We start from the raw sequence: 17752 nt of genomic DNA, 5'->3' as shown, positions 1-17752 counted from the left end.
TTGCACAGGCAGCAGTCAGCCCTGCAACAAGAAAAAAAAAAAAAAAAAAGCCGAATCAGTTAGTCACTTTCATCAATTCAGGAATACCAAAGGATTGTGTTGTAGTTAGATAAGAACCAGTGATTTATCAGAAACATAAAACATACAATAAATTATAACAAAAAACAAAATTAATCATGCAAAAAATATATTAGATGCTATAGTCTCTGTTGCACAGTCAGGTGATAATGATGATGTTATGAGCGTGTGGACGCAGGTGGGTAGGTTTGCTGGACGCGGTGACGTCATAACAAAGTGTAATGTATCAAACGCCAAACCGCTACATACCAAGAGGATATAAAAAGGTAACAGAGAGGGGTCTTCGGCCCCGGTTATACTAACATCAGACGTTTTGGGCCGTGAAGGGAAGGATTTGGGTTTTTTTGTGCTCAATTGCCTGTCGGTGATTAGCACTATCTGAATACAAAACAAACAGAACGAGGAGGTTGGTTTGCTATTTTTTAAAAACTTTTTCTTTCTTTTTTAAAATTAAGTACAGTGTTATTTTATTTTCGAAGGTTAATGAATTGTATTGATCTGGGTACGGTAGCAGGATTTCAGTCTTTGCGGGTTTTATTTAAGGATTTAGTGTCTCTTTGGTTCGGTATGTTGCAATTTGAATGACTGCAGTATTGGAGCGAGGCCGGTCCTTGTATAAATGGAAATATATAATGTATTTGCATTAAAAAGTACAGTGAAATCATTGCGGTGGGATTGCAATGAGTAAGTATTTCTATGGCCCTGTTTAGTTAACTGCTCGTGAGAAGACCGCATAGACAGAAGCTGTATAGGAAACAGTGCTGCCTTGTCAGTTCAATTATTATTTAATAATATCGTTGCCTTCATTTATGTCGATTAGAGTATTCAATTTATACCCAGGCCTAATGAAACCGTAATGGAAAGGACAACCCGTCATTTAAATGCAAAGCTTGTAATTATTTTGTGAGTTTCTACACGGCTGTGATATTGGACATTTACATAGTTGTTAACAAACCTAACAAATGTTTAATTGAATAAGGGGTGCTTTTATCTTTTGCAATGTGTTATTCCTTGGGTATGTATGCAAGTAAACACAGAATGGATAGGGTTTTTTTCTGGTAATGATTTTTTGGGGCTGGGTCTTTTAAATAATGTTTTATGATGTCTATTGGTGGGCTATACCAATTTCAATTAGGCCTACCCTATACTTTCAAATCCCCTCGACCCTTTTAAATGGTAAGGTCAGGCAGTTTTTGTTGGTTAAATTGAAGGCAAATAGTCATTTAATTGAGAACACCATAAATATTTAGAGACATGTGCCACCACTTATGTCGCATTATTTGATTTCATTCTTTTTTTTTTCCTAGACCCAGTATTTCCAATGGTGCAGCTTTCTCCTTCCCCTGTACCTTGCCTCTCCCCAACAGACCAGGCAGATGATGGGAAGATGACGGTCAAGACTGAGAAAAAGCAGGGAAGCCCCAAGTCTGATGTTCAGTTTGCCCTCACCTCACTGCAGCTGGCTCTGGCTGCTTCCACCACCACTTACCAGGGCTACGACGCCTACATAGAGGATGGGCTTATCTGCCTTAAACACAAGATCCGAAACATTGAAAAAAAGAAGGTAAGCGGTTCAATATAATTTATTGAACCATACACTTGCTATTTTTTTTTTTTTTTTTTTGAAAACAAGCTGCAAAAGGTTTGGCCAGTGTAATCTCTTCTGATTTCAGATTAAGCTGGAGGACTATAGGCAGCGTCGGCAGGAAGGACAACTACTTAATCAAGATCAACTGGTAAATACTATTCAGTTTGTTATCCATTATGTTTAGTGTGTAGTAGATTAGTGTTTGCATCTAGTGGCCACGTGTCTTATAAACTCGTTTTTACGTAACTTATGGTGGTCAGATTTTTGCTGTGATGTACAAAAGCCAAGAACTCGAATGATCCTGCTGAACAGTGCAGTTTGTCAGAGCTACAGGCTCAGGCTGGTACGATTTAATGTCAGGGCAGCCATTCAATCTTTGATCCCTGCTTTCTATTCCCAGCTGAAGTGCTTCTACTGTATATGGCTTGTGCTGATCTGTTCACTAATCTCTACAGGATGCAGTGGAAAAGTATGATGAAGTCATTCATAATTTGGCATTTGCCAAGGAGCTGCAGAAGACATTTAGTTCCCTGAGTCAAGATGTGAGTATTTGTAAAGCCACCAAGTCAACTGTAGCTGTTCTGATTGATTTTAATGCATGTTGACATTCCTTCATCCTTGGTCAAATGGAAGATGGTTGACAGTTTTCAATTTGTGTGTGGTGTTTTTTTAAGCAATTTATTTAATTTACTGTTCCAAAATAGGCTGATGAGAGCCATGTCTTGTATTTATAATGCACACCAAGGCATGAGGAAAGCTACTGTCAATAAGCTATTGCACAGTTCTTTAGTAAGCAGACAGTGTATCAGTAGTTTACATTTCTTTATTTTGTGCTGCACAGCTGTTAAAAGCCCAGAAGAAGGCAGTGCGGCGCGAGCAGGTTCTGAAGATTGAAACAGAGAAACGCCGCCTGCGCACCATCCTCCAGGTGCAGTACATTCTGCAGAACCTGCAGGAGGAGCACGTGAGGAAAGACTTCCGCAGCGGCCTCAACGGGGCCCCCTTTCTCTCTGCCAGGGAGCTCGACTACCTCCTGAAGTTCTCCAAACTGGCCTCCCTGGTGCGCGATGAGATGATGAGGTGAGGGAAGGGGGAGCTGCTCGGGAGGGGTGTGAAGAGGTCCTCAACAAGAACCTGGTGTGGCCCACAGCTGGATTGAAAAATGACATCCTTTACCTCCTAGAGGCCGTTTCAAAGCTAGCTCAAGTATGATGAGTTTGGTGGTCTTGGCTTAGTCCCTAAAGCCACATCTTTCAGCATAATGAGTTCTGGAATTAGGGATTGAATGTGTATGGATACAGACTTGACGGTCCAGGATTAGGGCTAGCTAATAACCTTAACTGAACCAATAGGTAGATTTACTATAGTATTCATGTAATGCTTCTGTTTTGGTTAAGTCTCTTGTATGATTTATGAAGTCCTATGGAATGTAAAGCTGCTGCTTTTATGTCTTGCAGCCTGGAGGACCAGATGGAGCAGGCAACAAGCTACCTTTGGGAGTTACTTGAAGGAGGAGAAAAAGTTGTGGTTGGTACTACCTGTAAGTTGGGGATATTGAGCACTATGTAGCTTGTACTGCCGAATAGCATTTAGGAGATAGAGGACAATTAAGACAATGAGCTCTACTGGAATGTTCAGGAGTTTGGCCTTTTGATTTCCAACCTGCTTGTTTTTAAATAGATGGAATGGAGATCTTAATTTCAATAGACATAGTACATAAAGTTGCAAGCATTGTTGCCTGTTTTCCTATTATTATTATTATTATTATTATTATTATTATTATTATTATTATTATTATTAAGCAGACTTTTATCCAAAGCGACTTAGACTAGGGGGGGGGGGAACTATGCATTAACTGCTGCAGAGACAATTGCAATAGGACCTTGCATGAGGAGGTTAAGTGACTTGCTCAGGGTCACACACAGTGAGTCAGTGGCTGAGTGTGGATTAGAAATGGGGACCTCCTGGTATCAATCCCTTTTCTTACCATTGGAACATAAAGCCTACTTTGTGCTCTTACTTTTCTTATTAAAGATGCACAAAGTAGTAGCTTTTCATTCCATAAAATGGAATGTTCTTTTGCTGTACTGGTATTACAATTGTTTATATTCACAGTTTTCTAGGTTGGGTAAACAATATTGGTTGAGTAGTTGTGCATTTGTTTTGTATAAAATGTGTCTTTGATGTTCCATATGCTAAAGTTAATGTGCAGCAATTTGTGTCTGCATACTAATATAATTAGTCATACAACACTGGATCTACTTTTTACTGTCAACGCAGTTCTCTAGTCTGTGTCTGAACTCTGGCTTGGCTTGTGTGTGACAGGCTAAACGCTGTGTCATCTTACAGATAAACACCTGAAGGCGCAGATGGCAAAACTGATGGACTGTGGGTACTTTGACCACATTCCTGTCCCTCAGAGTAAGATGCTGGAGGAGGTGAAAGAGGTTCATAAAGTAGTAGAAGTGGCAAAGACAGAACCACTAATAAAGCTGCCAAACGAGGGTGCAAAGGAGCTGGTGAAAGTACCAGGTAAGCAAGAGTCTGCTGCAGTCCTTTTAAAGGCGTGGAAGCCTTTGGACAGAAAAACTGCATTATAAAGACTCATAATTTCTAAGCTTGTCAAATGTGAAATCATGTTTGGGTTTTATTCGATTTTAAAATATATAATCTGGCAGTTTGTTTCATCCAATTTATTACCAATGCGAATTGCTGTACAATACTAACAAGGAAGTCACATGACCTGCTCAGGATGAGCCTGTCTGACTTTGGATTCAAGCGAAGTATGTTTCCTTTTTTGTGGTGTGCTAAATTCAAATTTCTCTTTTTTTGCAGAACCTTCTGTGCAGTTTGTACAGACAAGGGAAGTTCAGTCAAGAGAGGTAAGGATCTTTTTGCTTTTGTTACTGTCCAATATCCAATCAAAATAGACTAGAAACACAGTAACTGTATGCAGATATTTTTTTTTTTGTATACAGGTTTTGTAATAATACATGGACACGTTCTGTTTATTGCAATTGCTTTAAGTCCAAATCGTGGACATGCAGTAGGTAAAACTTTTGTTTGGAGAATGTGGTATTGCATTGTTTGTGGGAAGTCTTACAATTTACCAGTACCTGAATTGCTGCAACTTAATTGGAGCTCAGTTTGAATTTGCTTCGTGACGTGCAGTTATTTTGCAGAACTCCCAGCGTTTGCTACCTGGGAACTATTAAGGGTGACCACTTTGCAAATGGAGAGCCAAACAGTTACTTTTTTATTTCTTTTTGGCTAATGTAGTTTCTTAACAGACGCTACCTGCCTGAACCTGACTTCCACAGCCAAGGAAAGACAAAGACCCTGCAGCCCTGGAAAGCAGATTTTGCAGCCATGAAACAGGAGCCTCCTGACTCTTGGGAGATGCAGTTTGAGGACAGCAGGATGCCATCCCCACAGCCAGTGCCAACCAAGCAGGGGATAGCTGCTGCTGGGCTTGTTGCAAAAGACCAGGTGGAGTCTAAAGTGACGATCACCTCACCAAAAAAGGTGAGGATGCTGTGTGAAATGCTGTAGTGAGACCTTTATGCACCTACTTTATTGCCACTTCTGTTGAACGACATGTATTGTAGACCCACCTTTCTACGCGTCCTAGAAAATGCCAGGGGTTGTCACTTTATTTAAGCAAGTTTGACTGTACTTTTCCTTAGATATATAATATTTCAATTTGGCTAAACCTTAAGGCTTTGTATTTCTAAACAAAGGTACAGGTGCACCTTTGGGTTTTTTGGTGAGTGTTGAGATGCACGAGAGCCACTTAAACTGTGAGCCAACCAACTGTGGCCTTTGAACAGTGGTAGTTATATAAAGGAGCCTAATAGCAAGGCTTTGCTGTACCCCTACTTTTAATCCTTGATTCTGTGAGATTTAGTTTCAGTAGCTTAGTGGCGACAGGATAAACAAACAAGTTTTGCTCCTAATTATGCATCCATGAAATCTTGTTGTAGCAATTGTATCCCAATGATGTGCAGAGGCAGACTGCTTTCACTGTTAACATGGCTGGAATGTGCTTTTAAGTCATGACCCATCTTACTATTTTTTTTTTATTTAAGAAACGTGAGCGGAAACCCAAAGCAGAACAAGAAGTTAAACCAGTAAGTTACTGCAGAAAAACTCTGGAAAAAGCATTTATTTTCTGGTGACTTGCTAGCATATCAGCAGCCAAATATGCTTTCATGTCATTTCCTTTCCCTTTATTGGCACTTTATTGGCACTTATGTGATTCTGTATGCAATCTTTTGTCCAACTTTCTTTTCTTTTTAGGTGCCAAAGCCAATACATTCCCCCATAGCTGTGTTCAATTCCACTTCCTCCCTTCCAAAGGACCCAGCACTGAGAAAGCAGAAGCTACAAGATTTGATGGCTCAGATCCAAGGATCATTCAGTTTTATGCAGGTCCAGTGTATTGGAGACAATGTGTTGAATTTTATCAATTAAATAAATAAATAAATTCTCTAAGCCAAATAGTCTGTCAAATATGAGAACTGGATGTTTCCATGTACCAGTATGCTGTGTGAAGGATTGTACAGGTTGTTTTGCAAAACTGATGTCCATGTCAAGACTTTGGATTTGAAATAGTAAGTGTTCTTTGCCTCCCCTCATGACTGGGAGAGGAGTGTGTGAGGAAGTGAGCCAGTGTGTTAAATTGGATACTTTTATTTTCTAGGACTCTGTGCTGGATTGTGAGAGTTCACCTGCGAGTGCCATGCCCCTGTTAACACCGCTTTCTGTGCTTGCCTCATCCACCCCCTTAGGTATCTACATTTAAAGCATGCTCTTCCAAACAATCTCTACATTGTTTGGGTTAATGAGGGCTATACAATATTTTAGAACAGCTGTTTTCCATGGATATGTTACAAGAAGTTGTTTCATGTGCTCCTTCTGTAAGTAATGGAAATGGTGACACACACTTGATATGAAACTGCATACCTGAATTTATTTCCTTGGCAGGGGGTATGCATGCTGTGGACCTTGTACATGTTATGTTTGTGCATAAACCTAAAGCAGTTATTTTTCTGTCTTCTCCCTCTCCCCCTACAAAGCACCAAGAGAACCAAAGCAGAAAAAACAGACAGACCTCCTTCTACAAGCCTTGCAGGTAAACAAATAATTTTGCATGTCGTATCTTACAAATACTGGTGTTCCCTCTTAGCGGGATTGAGGAGCTGCCAAATGTGCCTGGACCCATGTCTCCCAAATACTATTGAGGTGATGTTTTGTTTGTTTTTAAATGCCTTGTTTATCAAGGTTTAATATATTGTGTCGTACAATTAAAAGGATGGCATTGTTGGTGCTTGTGGCAAAGTGGTTTGCAGTGCGCAGATGTAGAGGTGATGCAGTGCTCAAGACAATGACAAACAAAATACTGATGAAATGGTGGTTTATTTATAATCCAAAGTCTGACAACAGTAAAGAAATGGAGGGCTGGCAATACACAATGATGTGTATTGCACAGTTCAATAAACAACTGGTTGCAGTCCCAAAATAGTTAAACACACATCACACACACACATGGTCACAAGTCCAGAGAGTGCTGTAGTGCTCGTTGTGAAATTAATCCGTTAACAATGGTGCAGTGTTGTCCGGGTTTGTGCTGGCCTGTAACGACCGCTCCAGATCATGTTAGCTGTCTAAATAACAAGCAGTACAATTAGACGAAACAAACAAAACTCACGGTTTTATTTCGCTTGTCCTTTCGCGTTTTCTTAACCATAAACAATGGAACAGATCACCTAGCCACGTCCCCTTGTACCTTCAGTCACACCCCCTTGGTTAGCTAGTGCAGACGTTTCTCCTCCAATCCGCATTTGCCACATCACTTTCCCTCCGGGGCCATGACTTAATGTACTGCAGCTGAGCCCCCTTTCTAGATGGCAGACTTCCACCTAACCCTGGGAATAAATTGTCAGGCCACCCCTTCCCTTTATACAATGCCCTCACAGGTCAGGAGAGAGATTTATCACCAAGAATCATTGTCTGTCAGTGCTCCATAAATATTTCTTGCCTACATACTCATTTGTTTTGCCATGTAGACTGCCCCTTCAACTGATGATAGTCCCAGCACTAGCTTGAATGGAGATCGGTCACTGAGTGGATCTGAAATTGACCTCGATTCAGCAGCTGCACAAGTAAAGTATACTTTATGCCGACTGGTTACCATGGCAGTAATGTTGTATTTTTATCTTGAACTATTGTAAATAACATTTTTGGAAAATATCTATTTTGTCCATAATATATTAAGGGCTAGATTGAACCTTCATCAAGCAGTACACATTTGCAGTATTGTGTGGTCTTTATGAACGCTGGAGAAAACCTTCATTCTGCTTTTTTCAGGAAACTATTTCAGCATCGCCTGAGGCAGAGTCCTTTGTTTCTCCTCCAGCAATCTATCAAACGGCATCAATCCCAGCCCCCTTGGTAGAGAAGGGCATGGACCCGACTCGGGTAATTCTACTTGACTACCTAATCTTTTAGAATATTAGTTACCCTACAAATAGCAAATACATGTGTGCATAATAGAAGTACCATCTTATGCTGAAACCAGGTTTATATTGTTTTCTGGTTCCATTTTGTTTGTGTACCAGTATACAATGTATGCAATAATTACAGATGGGAGACTAAACCTTTTGTTTGAGGCCATGTGTTGTGCACAGGTGTGGGGCATTTGCTAGAAACCTACCCTCCACCCCAACATTCATGACTGCAGATTATGTCCTGCTCAAGTCTGTCTAGTCCATTGATGTGTAGTTTTATATTTGTTTAGTTAGCGATGTGTTTTGCAGGTAGGGTTTTCTAGCCCTGCCTGGGAGTCCTGATTGCTGAGGATGCACACTAATATTTGGAATTGTAAGCAAAAGCTATTCTGTTAGCTAGCACTGTCCAAATCCCATCCTGGTAAAAACTGCTGACCTCCCCCCCCCCCCCCCCCTTTTTTTTATTTATTTATTTTATTTTTTGGACAGCATTTTTTGAAAACAAATACTTTCACTTCTCATGCTTCCCTGGCAGCCATCAAACAGCATTTCACTGCCTTTTATTTGCTCCATTTTTCACTTTCGCTGCTTTCTCCGGCACAGATGCCTCTGCCATGTGAACAGCAGATGCCCCTTTGCAACGACACAATGCCAGCCCCTGAATTACAGGCACAGGCATTCCAGTCACCTCCCAGCAGTAACCATGCCTTAAGCATGAGTGCAGCTCCCTTTCAGGCCATGCATACTGTAAGTGACCTTTTGTTTCACCTGACTGTGTACCCCAAGTTATCAGCACTTAAGTTTGTGTATTTATTTATTGTATTTATTTATTTATTATTTATTTATTTATTTATTTATTTTATTCTTGCATTCCTTCCCTGTGAAGTCATGCACTGGTACTGGGCACCTTTGATGGCAGTTGCAGATCAGTATTGGATTGGCAATGATCGGCTCCATCACCATTTAAAGAGGGCCGTCTAGGGCATGTTTTGTGGCATTGTGGGAGGGTACATTGTCCATCTTGTCTGGTAACAGAGAAGGCTTTAGTCTCCATTTCTGCCATAAGCACAAACTCTAGAGATTAGGGGGAGAGGGGGGGGGGGGGGAGACGGGTCCTGGCAAGGTAGCAATTGATTGAAAGTTGTAAATTTAAGGTTACAGATCTGACACCTGAGCAACCTAAACTACTGTATATCTTGCAAAACTTTTGCTGAAGCGGTCTGCAGTTCATGAGGGTCACACAGACTGCCTACATGTTAGCAATGCCTGCAATAATATGGTTATTATAGAAAAGGGGTGTTTACTGGCATTTGTTTTGTTTGTAGGTTTTTAAAGTGAATGCTCCATTGCTGCCGAGGGATGAACCGGACATGAAACCAGAGTCCTACAACCAGAGCTATTCTACAGCAAGCACCCAGACAACCCCGCAGTGCTCCTCGCAGCTGGCCTACACACTGGATCAAAACCCTCTCCCTCATGAAACCCTGCAGCCAGGCAAGACCAACGGTTTCTTAATCTGTGGAAGCATCATGGAGCTGGGTTTTTGTTTCAGTATACACCAGTGCTTTTATTATTGGTATTTTCTGTTTGGTGTTTAACTTTCACATGCTGTTTCGCTTGTTTTCATTCCACCCCCCCCCCCCCCCCCCCCAACCTCAACAGTCGCAACCTATCAGTCTGAATGTCCAGTTAGCAATGGATGTCAAGTTTACATGTCTCCAGGACAACTGAATGCCTTCCCTCGCTCCAACCAGGCCTACTACAATAACAGAGGTGCAATAAGAGGAACGCCCCGTGGGAGCAGAGGCCTGGCAAACTCGTATCGCTCACCCAGTGGATATAAAGGTATTTGGTCTTAATGTTTATTTCTCTCTAGGTGGAATATATACATTCATATGGATTGTCACTCAAATGACATTGGATATTTGGCTGTTTTGCATTGTGTTCCTGTTTTTTAATTTTTAGGATACTTCTGCTACAAGCCATCAAGTGTGCTATAGAAGCGTGGGTATCTGAAATAGTTTGAACCAAACTTTTAGATTAAATTGCAACTTTACTACTAAATAAAACCATGAAGTGCATTTACATAACTTTGCAGTTCTAACAGTTATGTTCAGTTGGAATAATACATGCATTTCTATGATTAAGGGTTTAAAAGGTGAGAACCTGTTTTGAGAAGTCTACACTTGATGTTTTTAGCAGGGTTTGATGGTTACAGAGGTGGAATGCAGTCCCCGGGTGGAAACTACACTCAGCAATCCTATCCTGCCAGAGAATATACAACAATGCTGTATGGATCAAGGGTATGGAAAATCAGAATCAAGATAACCTATGTAATGCATGCCTTTTAAGGTCCCTGAATAAAGTGGCCACAGTTCAATTAACATGTCAAATAACTGAGTTAACTGCAATTCAGATGTCCATTTAACAAAAGTGTTCAAATTAAACTGAACAAAAAGTGACTATTGGCTAATTTTAGGAACTATTTCCTAAATAGTTTGATTCTCCAGGTCCTACCTGTAATAGAAATTATAATATATATATATATATATATATATATATATATATATATATATATATATATATATATATATATATATATATATATATATATATATACACACACACACACAGTACTGTGCAAAAGTTTTAGGCAGGTGTGAAAAAATGCTGTAAAGTAAGAATGCTTTCAAAAATAGGCATGTTAATAGTTTATATTTATCAATTAACAAAATGCAAAGTGAGTGAACAGAAGAAATCTACATCAAATCAATATTTGGTGTGACCACCCTTTGCCTTCAAAACAGCATCAATTCTTCTAGGTACACTTGCACACAGTTTTTGAAGGAACTCGGCAGGTAGGTTGGCCCAAACATCTTGGAGAACTAACCACAGTTCTTCTGTGGATTTAGGCAGCCTCAGTTGCTTCATGTAATCCCAGACAGACTCGATGTTGAGATCAGGGCTCTGTGGGCGCCATACCATCACTTCCAGGACTCCTTGTTCTTTATGCTGAAGATAGTTCTTAATGACTTTCGCTGTATGTTTGGGGTCGTTGTCATGCTGCAGAATAAATTTGGGGCCAATCAGATGCCTCCCTGATGGTATTGCATGATGGATAAGTATCTGCCTGTACTTCTCAGCATTGAGGAGACCATTAATTCTGACCAAATCCCCAACTCCATTTGCAGAAATGCAGCCCCAAACTTGCAAGGAACCTCCACCATGCTTCACTGTTGCCTGCAGACACTCATTCGTGTACCGCTCTCCAGCCCTTCGGTGAACAAACTGCCTTCTGCTACAGCCAAATATTTCAAATTTTGACTCATCAGTCCAGAGCACCTGCTGCCATTTTTCTGCACCCCAGTTCCTGTGTTTTCGTGCATAGTTGAGTCGCTTGGCCTTGTTTCCACGTCGGAGGTATGGCTTTTTGGCCGCAAGTCTTCCATGAAGGCCACTTCTGACCAGACTTCTCCGGACAGTAGATGGGTGCACCAGGGTCCCACTGTTTTCTGCCAATTCTGAGCGGATGGCACTGCTGGACATCTTCCGATTTGCGAAGGGAACTAAGCATGATGTGTCTTTCATCTGCTGCAGTTTCCTTGGCTGACCGCTGCGTCTACGGTCCTCAACGTTGCCCGTTTCTTTGTGCTTCTTCAAAAGAGCTTGGACAGCACATCTGGAAACCCCCGTCTGCCTTGAAATTTCTGCCTGGGAGAGACCTTGCTGATGCAGTATAACTACATTGTCTTGTTGCTGTGCTAAGTCTTGCCATGGTGTGTGACTTTTGACAGTAAACTGTCTTCAGCAACCTCACCTTGTTAGCTGAGTTTGGCTGTTCCTCACCCTGTTTTATTCCTCCTACACAGCTGTTTCTGGTTCAGTTAATGATTGCGTTTCAACCTACATATTGAATTGATGATCATTAGCACCTGTTTGGTATAATTGTTTAATCATACACCTGACTATATGCCTACAAAATCCCTGACTTTGTGCAAGTGTACCTAGAAGAATTGATGCTGTTTTGAAGGCAAAGGGTGGTCACACCAAATGGATTTGATTTAGATTTTTCTTCTGTTCACTCACTTTGCATTTAGTTAATTGATAAATATAATCTATTGACATGTCTATTTTTGAAAGCATTCTTACTTTACAGCATTTCACACCTGGCTAAAACTTTTGCACAGTACTGTGTGTGTGTATATGTGTGTGTGTGTGTGTGTGTGTGTATATATATATATATATATATATATATATATATAATTACACATACTATATAATTATTTTTATATATATATATATTATACACACATATATACATATGTATGGCCTTTCTGGCATTAAAAAATGAAAGAACCTTGCTCCTGGTTGCTAACGAGTGTCTGCAGTGCAATGGCAGCCTCCACTTTCACAGGCATCTCCTTCTCTTCTATTAGATTCTGCTTCACTAGTTCCACAGCGTTCCGCAAATTGAGCTCATTGTGGAATTTAAGAGGAATTAAATTATTTAATTTTTTTTTTTTTTTTTGCAGAAAAGTAAAATACCTAACTGTTAAGCCATGCTATGTAATGCTGAGACATGGTTCTACAGGGTTTTACACTTCACATATTGGACTAATTCAACTACTGTGTTTTTAGGAAGCCGGGTATCAGCAGAACTATAAACGTGGAGGAGGGCCTGCTGGACAGAAAGCAAATTCAAGAGGTAAGGTTACCATGTGATTTTTAAAGACAAACCCTGAAAATATTCAAGTGTTTTAATGTGGTGTGTGTCAAAGAAACAGAACTTCATACCCACATGTAACAAGACAGAGGCTGAACTGACAATCATGCACTCTGTAAACAAGTGCCCTAAACACTGCACAAGAGCCAAGATAGTTTGCATGAGCAGTTACCTTTAATCTCAACTTTTATATGGCTTCTGTTTGCTGTATTGGTCTAGGTCTGAAGCACTGTTGTAGGTGTGGAGACAGGTGGTCTATGGGCAGAGGAAGGCAAAGAGGTTCCAACAAGAGCAGGGAGTGGAGGGGATATGAGCACGAGTAGGAGGAGCAATATAGATCTATGCACTTGAAAGGAGAGCATGTTTCAGAAGAGCTTTGTGTTCAGAAATAGCTCGGTGTCACCTTACTTTTAGTTGTAGCTTTTAAGTGTTGGTAGTTTCCCATATGTATTTATAAGATGTTGCCTTTTGAATTTTTATAAATAAAATTTGTCTTCAGATTTCTTTTCTGTGTATACACTTAGGTTATTTGTGGTTAAAGGGAAATTGCATGTTTTATATGTCATTATCAAAAGCTGGGAGAATGTATTGCACATTCAAGCGATAATGTATAATTAAGGAGAATACAGTTACAGAAAGGTATTGGTGCTCTACACTTGATATAAGAATTTGAGAAAACATGTTAAATACAATTGGTGAACATTAGCCACCAATTTAATGATGGACCAAAATACACAATATTCATTGATTTTGAAAACTATTACACAGTAACAAAGCTACATTTATGAAGTCAATAGCCAGAAAGAGGTCATTATTTTCAACATATTTAAGACCTTTTTGCCAATACAGCAGATGATGGTCAAGACAAAGGAGCTGGATTCACGTTTGAGAAAAGCACTTGTAGCGAACTACAGCAAAGGAAATGGCTAAAGGTATCAATGAAATGTGGAATACCATAATCCACAATTGGAGTAACAAGTACTACAGAACAAATGAAACTGAAATGCTTAAAGTGGACATACAAAGAATTCTGGGTAGAGCATGTAGGATTATTGTCTAAATTATTCTTTGTATTTCTCTGTGTGAAGGAGTGCACACAACAATGATTTAATCAGAATATAACTATTCTTTTATTGATCCCAATAATAAGTTACACTTTTTTACAGCTTAATCATTATCATTGGACACAGTGAGGCCACTAGTTAACACAAATTAAGCAATGATATTGGTTACCAATTTCTGGGAGGCATCGGACACGGTGCTGGTGTTTGTTCATGCAGTATCTTTGCTTCTCCAATGCACCTCCAAGTGCCTGCTATATATCGTTTTTACACCCCTGTGTGTGCGCAAAGCTTAGTTACTGGGTTATCTGTGTTGGCAACATTTTGACCAGACAACTCCTGCTTGTACCAAATCGGATTAGGTCAGTTTTATATCGACACTTTCTCAGGCAATAAAACATTATTTCCCTGATAGCAGCCAGATAACGGCATACTTTGCATAGCTGCACAATCAGTTTTGTACTTGTTGGTGTTTTTTCTTTAAACTTTTTACAGTCGGAGCAGCTAAAAAAAATCCAAGATCAACAGCCATGGAAGATTTAGAAGCATCAGGCATAATGGTCCAAACCACTTTCCAATAAATATGAACGGGAATCTGAAGCATTCTTAAATGCTCTGGTCCAATGTGACGAACATTCCTTTTCCCCCACAAAGGAAAGCTTTCCATGGAATACCTTATACCTACAGTTAAATATGGAGGTGGTTCAATCATATGGGGGTGTTTTAGCAGTTCAGGGACTAGACATTCATGTGATTTAAAGACAGACTAAATGCAACCATGTATCAACACATTCCACAAAGTACAAATATACCATCTGCTTGTAGGCTGACTGGCAGACCAGTTTATCTTCCAGCACTACAATAACCCAAAGCATAGGGCTTGGTCAACTCTGGAATTCTTGAAGAAAACAAAGTAAGTTCTGGAATGGCCTTCGCAATCGCCAAATCTCAATCCTATATAAATGCTTTTGAACTGATCTGAAAAAAGCTGTAGCCAAGCAGTGTGTATCCAATCTGTCTGAGCAGAGGGGGAATATGCAAAACAGAATGGACCTAGGTTTCACCAACAAGATTTAACATACTGGTTAGTTGTCATAAACATCTGAAAGCTGTAATAAAAGCAAAAGGCAAAAATACTAAATTCTAAATCAGGGGTGCCTATATCTGTCATGAACAGATATGTTAAATGAAATGTGTGGGGTTTTTTTGATAAAGATTATTTGTTTAATTACTAAAAATTGTGCAAGTGAAGGTTTGTTTCAGAAGGATCAAAACATCCTTTTTATAAAATAGTGCCCTGGCAATGCAAAGATGCTTTATTTAGTTTTCTATGTTCCTCAGCAGGGTGGAGTGACTCCTCTCAGGTGAGCAGTCCAGAACGAGATCATGAAACCTTCAACAGTGTGGACTCTGGCCAGGGGGACTCCCGCTGCATCACGCCCATTGATATTCCGGTCACGAGCCAGGCGACCACCCTCATGCCTGTGCACGTCTACCCGCTCCCTCCACAGATGCGTGTGGCCTTCTCTGCTGCCCGCACCTCCAACTTCACCCCAGGCACCCTGGACCAGACCATTGCCTTTGACCTGCTCCTCAACAACCTCGGGGAGACCTTTGAAATGCATATGGGCCGGTTCTCCTGCCCGGTCAATGGCACTTATGTTTTCATCTTCCACATGCTGAAGCTGGCAGTTAATGTACCACTCTACGTGAACCTCATGAAGAATGAGGAGGTCTTGGTGTCTGCCTATGCCAATGATGGTGCCCCTGACCATGAGACTGCCAGCAACCATGCTGTGCTTCAGCTTTACCAAGGAGACCAGATCTGGCTCCGCCTACACCGAGGTGCCATCTACGGAAGCAGCTGGAAGTATTCCACATTCTCTGGCTACCTCTTGTACCAGGACTGACTTTCCTGAAATTGTGATTTAGGTTTGTGGAGTTTCAATGCTTTGCACTTTAACACTGACACTTTATTCAGGGTGTGAGAAACATAACATACCCAGAGTTATGTATTTTCTCCATAAAGATGCTCAGGTTTTGTTTGGGTTCACCCCCCCCCCCCCCCCCACAAATATTTATTTATTTATTTATTTATTTATTTATTTATTTATTTATTTATCCATCCCCCTCCATTGCTGTTGAGTAACTTCCAGCTGCCATTACATCATCTTACTTGAAATGTATGCAAATGAGGTGAGCTAACAATTGCAGTTTAATCTTCCATGACTAATAACAGATAAACAGGCTTACTAATTTGAAATAGAAAGCTATTTTATAAAGCCAGTTGCTGGTTTTAGGGATTCAATATACTGTATTTGATTTGATCTTTAAAAATGGCAGGTGTATTGCGTATAGTTGCTTACTTTTCTGATACAAATGTTTTGCATTTCAGAAGTGTGAAGTGTAGGTAATAATTCTGTGCCCTTGTAATAAGAAGGTAGCCCAATTAGGAGCTGTTGAATGGAGCTGGATTTAGTTGAACTATGCTAGCTGAGCACTTTAATGTCAATGTTGCCTTGATTTTTTTGGGGTTGGGGTACTGAGCTGTGAATGTGTGTATTGTTTGTAAATGTTAATCACAAACTCCGCCATGTACTTGTTTTGCTGGTGACTACCTTGTCAATGACTAATTTGCTCAAGTATGGGCTATTTACAGTGCCTCATTGTGCCTAACTAATAAATAAGACATTGTGCAGCTGGTGTGGCGTGTGTTTTGTTTGTTTGTTTTTTTGTCTCCCCACCTCCTCATGTTTTACCTTATTTCTTAAAATAACTCAAATAATCACTCCTCTTACCAGCCTTTAACTCCCGACAGGTAATGTCCTGGCCAGACAAATGGGATTCATGGAGGCAAGCATTCATTACTTTCACAAAATATTTTTTGTACATGTATTATCTACATGAATGTTATTAAATTACATACTACTGTTTGTTCATATTACGTCTTCTGGCTTTTACGGTGTATGTGAGACACTGGTAATGTTCTTGGAAAACTTCAAAATTCAAAGGCTATTTTGCAATAAGGATTTAATTATGTACTGCTTCTCATAATTGAGTTTGTATAATGGAGTGGGATGTGTAAAAATATGCTTACCATCATGTGAAATTGTGCTGATTTGTCTGAATTTAGAGTTGCAAATATAAACTAATACCAAATGCTTTTCTTAAGTTGGTAAGAATTACAGACAAATGTGTCAATTTACTTATTCCATTTGTATTTCCAATTCCAGACCAATTTTTCTTAGTGATCCTCTGATTTCTAACCTGTCTCCATGATATTTATAACTTCCCACTACAAAGTTTGTGTTTTAGCTGGTATTCTGCAATAGCCATTTGGATGTCAAAAATGCAGTTTAAGGACCTTAACCTTTGTGTATTCAAACAGAATAATGAATGTTGGCATCAATCCGAAATAATAAACTTCAATGAATTAGCACTTTTCACCTGTTGCCACAACTATGCACTGAATTTAACCACGCTACCAATCCCTGGAGGTAAGGCCTTGTCAAGTACCTTTCCTGTAGGGCTTGGAGAAGTGCGATGAGATGATTTGTCCGCTGACAATTTTCCTCTCTAACCTCACCGACTACTACACACAGCTCCTAGTTCAGGGCCTGGTACTGTCCTGCTTTGATTACTGCAGCTCCGCCCTGGCCGGCCTCCCTGCCTCTGCTATACATCCGCTCCAGCTCATCCAAACTCTGCTGCTTGCCTTGTCTTTTCCCTTCCTTGTTTTTCCAACACTACACCGCTGCTCCGCTCCCTCCACTGCCTCCCTATTGCTGCTCGC

The 17752-nt window shown here is 40.3% G+C and overlaps 1 protein-coding gene across 8 annotated transcripts; it reads left to right on the top strand.

Annotated features, from left to right (window-relative positions):
- Positions 1 to 278: 278 nt before the first annotated feature.
- On the top strand, positions 279 to 16657 carry LOC117419527 (caprin-2-like). 8 transcript variants are annotated; one of them, XM_058986247.1, is made up of 21 exons: positions 279 to 344; positions 1386 to 1642; positions 1752 to 1814; positions 2122 to 2208; positions 2508 to 2746; positions 3124 to 3206; positions 4016 to 4198; positions 4502 to 4548; positions 4946 to 5191; positions 5755 to 5796; positions 5966 to 6097; positions 6369 to 6456; positions 6745 to 6800; positions 7735 to 7830; positions 8036 to 8146; positions 8800 to 8922; positions 9501 to 9669; positions 9838 to 10020; positions 10375 to 10478; positions 12814 to 12880; positions 15301 to 16657. In XM_058986247.1, the coding sequence occupies exons 2-21, from the start codon at positions 1400 to 1402 to the stop codon at positions 15867 to 15869; spliced, it is 2931 nt and encodes a 976-aa protein (XP_058842230.1). In that variant the 5' UTR covers positions 279 to 344; positions 1386 to 1399; the 3' UTR covers positions 15870 to 16657. The 8 variants fall into 8 exon arrangements, with proteins under 8 accessions (XP_058842230.1, XP_058842228.1, XP_058842232.1 ...); XM_058986245.1 differs by having other exon boundaries at positions 8779 to 8922; positions 10378 to 10478; XM_058986246.1 differs by having other exon boundaries at positions 280 to 344; positions 8779 to 8922; positions 15304 to 16657.
- The last annotated feature ends 1095 nt before the right edge of the window (positions 16658 to 17752 follow it).

The sequence above is a fragment of the Acipenser ruthenus genome, chromosome 14 (genome assembly GCF_902713425.1).
Source record: "Acipenser ruthenus chromosome 14, fAciRut3.2 maternal haplotype, whole genome shotgun sequence".
NCBI classification, from domain to species: Eukaryota; Metazoa; Chordata; class Actinopteri; order Acipenseriformes; family Acipenseridae; genus Acipenser; species Acipenser ruthenus.
Note: the sequence above shows the minus strand (reverse complement) of the source record. Positions and strands in the feature narration are given on the sequence as shown.

Bases quoted from the DNA above. Each gene is read 5' to 3' on its own strand.
- LOC117419527 (XM_034032329.3), top strand. From the start codon at position 1,400: ATGGTGCAGCTTTCTCCTTCCCCTGTACCTTGCCTCTCCCCAACAGAC. The intron at 10,479-12,813 runs GTATGGAAAATC...CTGTGTTTTTAG, and splicing joins CAATGCTGTATGGATCAAGG to GAAGCCGGGTATCAGCAGAA. The intron at 12,881-15,300 runs GTAAGGTTACCA...TATGTTCCTCAG, and splicing joins ACAGAAAGCAAATTCAAGAG to CAGGGTGGAGTGACTCCTCT.